We start from the raw sequence: 4365 nt of genomic DNA on the forward strand, positions 1-4365 counted from the left end.
ATAATAAAAATAAATTAAACAATATATATATATATATAAATATATAATAATTAAATTATTAATTAATTTTTTTATGTATGTTTAATTTTTTTAATGTTAATTTGTTTTTTCCGTTTTACCCATTAAGTTGAATACTTTATGCTGTCTACATCAATCATCTTTCAAAGTCACTATCAACCTTTTTTCATTTCCACAAAAGCCCTAAAGTCCAAAACGCAGCTTGTTTCTTTTCTCAATTACACCCACTCCCTTTTCTGTCTTTTGGCAATTGCATGGGCACTGGGAAAATAGGCTCATAGGAACTCACTTGCTTCCCTTTTTCCGGAAATAAAATCTGCCAATTCCTTAAATTGTTTTCAGGAAAACAGGGTTTACAAAAAGCACCTTAAAACATTTACAAGACCTTTTTTTCTCTTCTTTTTTCATCTTCTAGGAGTTAACAAAAACCAAAGGAATTCAAGCATGCCCTCATAGGAAAACATCTTATAGTCTCTCTTCACTATTGTTACACTGTTCTTTTACCCACCCTCTTTTCTTTCTCTTTGCTTTTCTCCTATAGCATTATCACAAACCCACACACTTTGTTCTTTTTTCAAACCTCAAATCTCACGGAAATTTAGTTTGAACAATCTTTTCTCAAACGTGATAATAACATTATTCACATTCATTTGCCTGGTTCAATTTGATCTTTTTCTCACTATTTTTACGATTTATTTGTCTATTTTTTTTTAAAAAAATAATTTTTAATCCTTGATTTGATGTTCGCAAATAAACAGTAGTGAGATACACTTCATATTATTATTATTGAAAATCTACATCTACATCCAATCTTAGATCAGAAAAATTAAAAGAACCAACTAACCAACCAAGAAGCCATGAACTTTCAAGAATTTGAGTCCAACAACAACAACAACAACAGGAGCAGCATCAGCACCACCACCGCCACCAACAACAATTTGATGATGATGACATCCATGACGATGGCCATGACTTCGTCATCATCGGCATCGTCGTCGTCGACATCGTCACCTTCAACTCCTTCTTCGAGCCGCTACGAGAATCAGAAGAGGAGGGATTGGAACACCTTTGGTCAGTACCTCAGAAACCATAGGCCTCCACTCTCTCTCTCTCGTTGCAGCGGTGCACATGTTCTTGAGTTTCTCAGGTATCTATGTCTATCTATATATTCAATGATCTTAATCTTACTGTATTCTATAGTCAATAATCTACCTTATTTTTACCACATGCAGAAAGTGATATGCATAAAATACATGCAAAGAAAATCTACACTCAGAGAAATAATAATTAACCAAGATTAATTAATTAAGCAAAATTCTGGAATAAGATATAGAGTCGAGGGAAGAAAAAAGCTGGGGAAGAAACAAAAGAACACCATCATCAATAGTGTTAGAGTATAATAGTAAGCAATCAAATAAGATACTATGGGTTCAATTTTTGACCAAGTAATTCAAGATCGAAGAGATACAGAAAACTAGCCTTTAGTCAACACAGTAAATTAAACTACCGAAAATGTATTTGAAATATCTTGGCACTAATAAAAATGTTTTAAAAACATGCTAAAACAACGTCAGAATTTCACTTGTCATGTCAAAAATTTTGTTTGCCACATTATCATTTTTCGTCTTAGTTTATGAGGATGAATTTTGTCATATTTTTAAATAATTTAAAAATATTTTTATTGATAATAAAATTTAAAAATATTTTTGTTAATGACAAAATGATTTAAGTGTATTTTTTTTGTAGTTTATCTGTTAATTAATATCAGTTTTTTTATTTAAAAATATTTTTTATTTTAAGATTTAAAATTTATAATTTAAATTTAAAATAAAAAATTTATGATTTAAAATTTAAAATAAATTAATTCTAAAACATTACTTCTCAATATTTTAGATGTCTACTCTCCAATACTATTTTCGTATATAAATTCTATAACATGTGAATAAATATTATATAAAAATATTATATGTATATTAAAAATTAACTATTAAATTAATTATTTACTTTTAAATAAATATATAATATATAATTTATTTATAATATATATTTTATATTTTAATATCTATTCTATCTTACTCAATTTTGATGTATAAGATGGTTGAATATTGAATTATACTACGTGTACACTAAAATTAGTTATTAAAGTTAGCCATTAGTATAAATACACGTTGAAAATAAATTAAATCATATATATATTTATACACAAATATTTTAATTACTGATTTTAGTATACTAATAGTATTTTTGTTGAATATTATTATATTGGTGTCTAAATTTTGAAGACAAAGTTTTGTATTAAAGTAGCATTTTAACTGAAAATGTGTCTATAATATGTTTGAGGTACCTGGACCAGTTTGGAAAAACGAAGGTTCACACACAGATGTGTCCATTCTTTGGGCACCCGAATCCCCCGGCGCCGTGCCCTTGTCCGTTGCGGCAAGCATGGGGGAGCCTCGACGCGCTCATCGGCCGCCTCAGGGCGGCTTTTGAAGAGAATGGAGGGAAGCCGGAAGCCAACCCTTTCGGCGCTCGCGCCGTCAGGCTTTACCTCCGTGAGATTCGTGATTCACAGGCCAAAGCCAGAGGAATCAGTTACGAGAAGAAGAAGCGCAAGCGTCCCCCATCTCATGGACAACCTCAAGCTCAACCTCCACCACCGCCATTGCCACCACCTTCAAATGAATCAAATCACTAGTATAGTAAGACCACAACCACGTATTTATATACATATAATATCATATAATGTATGAGTTGAATTCATGTGCATTATGTAAAATAAATTTTACACACTTGTTGAATCCTATACATATTTAATTTGTAAGACTTTGAAATGATAATAGTATCATAAAATTGGTGTTTAATTATATTCATGTGTGTTATTCAAAGGTGCATTTTATTTATAATGGTTATAATTAATAATCATAAAATTTTAACAATGTTTAAAAAGTATAATTTAGATTAAAGTTATATATTTTTTTACTATTTTGCAATAGTTTTTATTTTGAAAAAATTAAAAAATGATCAAACTATTTTTTTAAAATATTAGAAAGTGTGAGTTTAATTTTAACTATACATTTAAATATTGTCAAAATTTTATAGTCATCATAATTATTATAAAATTTACATAATAGTGAATTAAAATACAATTATTTTTAATAATGTGCAATGTCTAACTAATTATTACAAGTATTCATAAAACTCATTTACATTAATAGTTTATAAAAATTAAATAATTAAATAAAAAATTCATGGTGATGAATATATAGTACATATAAATTAAGTTTATTATATAATATAAAATATATGTAGTTTAGGGTTCTCTTTTTGTTTAACTTTGGTTATGCTTCTAGGTTAATTTTTTTTGTTATTATTGTTGCTGCTGCTGCATGCCCTAAATAATAATGTTTATTTTTAAATTTATTTATTTATATGTAATTGGTTATTATGCAGCAGAACTTGGGGATTTGAGACATGGTGATACTGCAATATAAGGTATGCATTATGGAATTTGATTTAAAAAAATGTACAATTGGAGTTGCACTGTTCCTGATTACAAAATTAGTAGCAGTGATGAGTTGAGTGAATAAATTTAAGTGGTAGTGCGAAGAGTGAGTGTGGTTGTGTGCATGTGTGAGATCATTACATCGCGTCCTCCAATTTGTAATAAATATCTGTGTACTTGATGGTGGGTCATTTATGAAGGAGTTATGGATTTGCAGATCATGTTCCATGTTTTCTTCTGTGAATGCGGTAAAAAACATTGCTAGCTTTTCATGTTAATTTTCCCCCCCATCCCCATTTGATTAGATCATCTAATGTTAAATATCCATCATCATCATCATCATCATCATCATCATCATCATCATCATCTTCATCATGGTTAGTTTATATATACTTTGCACCCATATCCGAAATATTTCTAAATGTTCATTTAAATTTTCGACATATACTTTGTTTTGGTGTATTTTGAAAATAAAAATAGTATATAATTTTATGTGTTAAACAGTTTGTTTATTTTTAACCTGAACGTATTTGTATTTTTGCTTATTAGAAAATTTGTGTATTTTGTTTTAAAATGTTTGTGTATGATACAGTGTGGATTTGGGAAAAGAGTGGAGTGTGTTGCGGTTACTTTTCGCATATCTTATGTAGTGTTGTAGCTCCCGTTTTTTAGTTCAATATCTAACACTAATTGTCGATTTATTCAGATACAACTGTGTATTTCTGATGAAATGTCTATGATAGACTGAGTAGTATATTCAATAAAGTGTAGCACCTTTTAATAATTAGTTTTCCATCTAAAATAATTATTGTATTTTACTATTTTATTCACCTTTGTTTAGTTTT

General features: G+C 28.7%; 1 protein-coding gene across 1 annotated transcript; it reads left to right on the forward strand.

Annotated features, from left to right (window-relative positions):
• The first annotated feature begins 378 nt into the window (after positions 1-378).
• LOC112743325 (protein LIGHT-DEPENDENT SHORT HYPOCOTYLS 4-like) lies at positions 379-3824 on the forward strand. The gene is made up of 3 exons (XM_025792540.3): positions 379-1165; positions 2359-2717; positions 3469-3824. The coding sequence occupies exons 1-2, from the start codon at positions 876-878 to the stop codon at positions 2711-2713; spliced, it is 645 nt and encodes a 214-aa protein (XP_025648325.1). The 5' UTR covers positions 379-875; the 3' UTR covers positions 2714-2717; positions 3469-3824.
• Positions 3825-4365: the final 541 nt, after the last annotated feature.

This window comes from Arachis hypogaea, chromosome 2 (assembly GCF_003086295.3).
Source record: "Arachis hypogaea cultivar Tifrunner chromosome 2, arahy.Tifrunner.gnm2.J5K5, whole genome shotgun sequence".
Classification (NCBI taxonomy): Eukaryota; Viridiplantae; Streptophyta; class Magnoliopsida; order Fabales; family Fabaceae; genus Arachis; species Arachis hypogaea.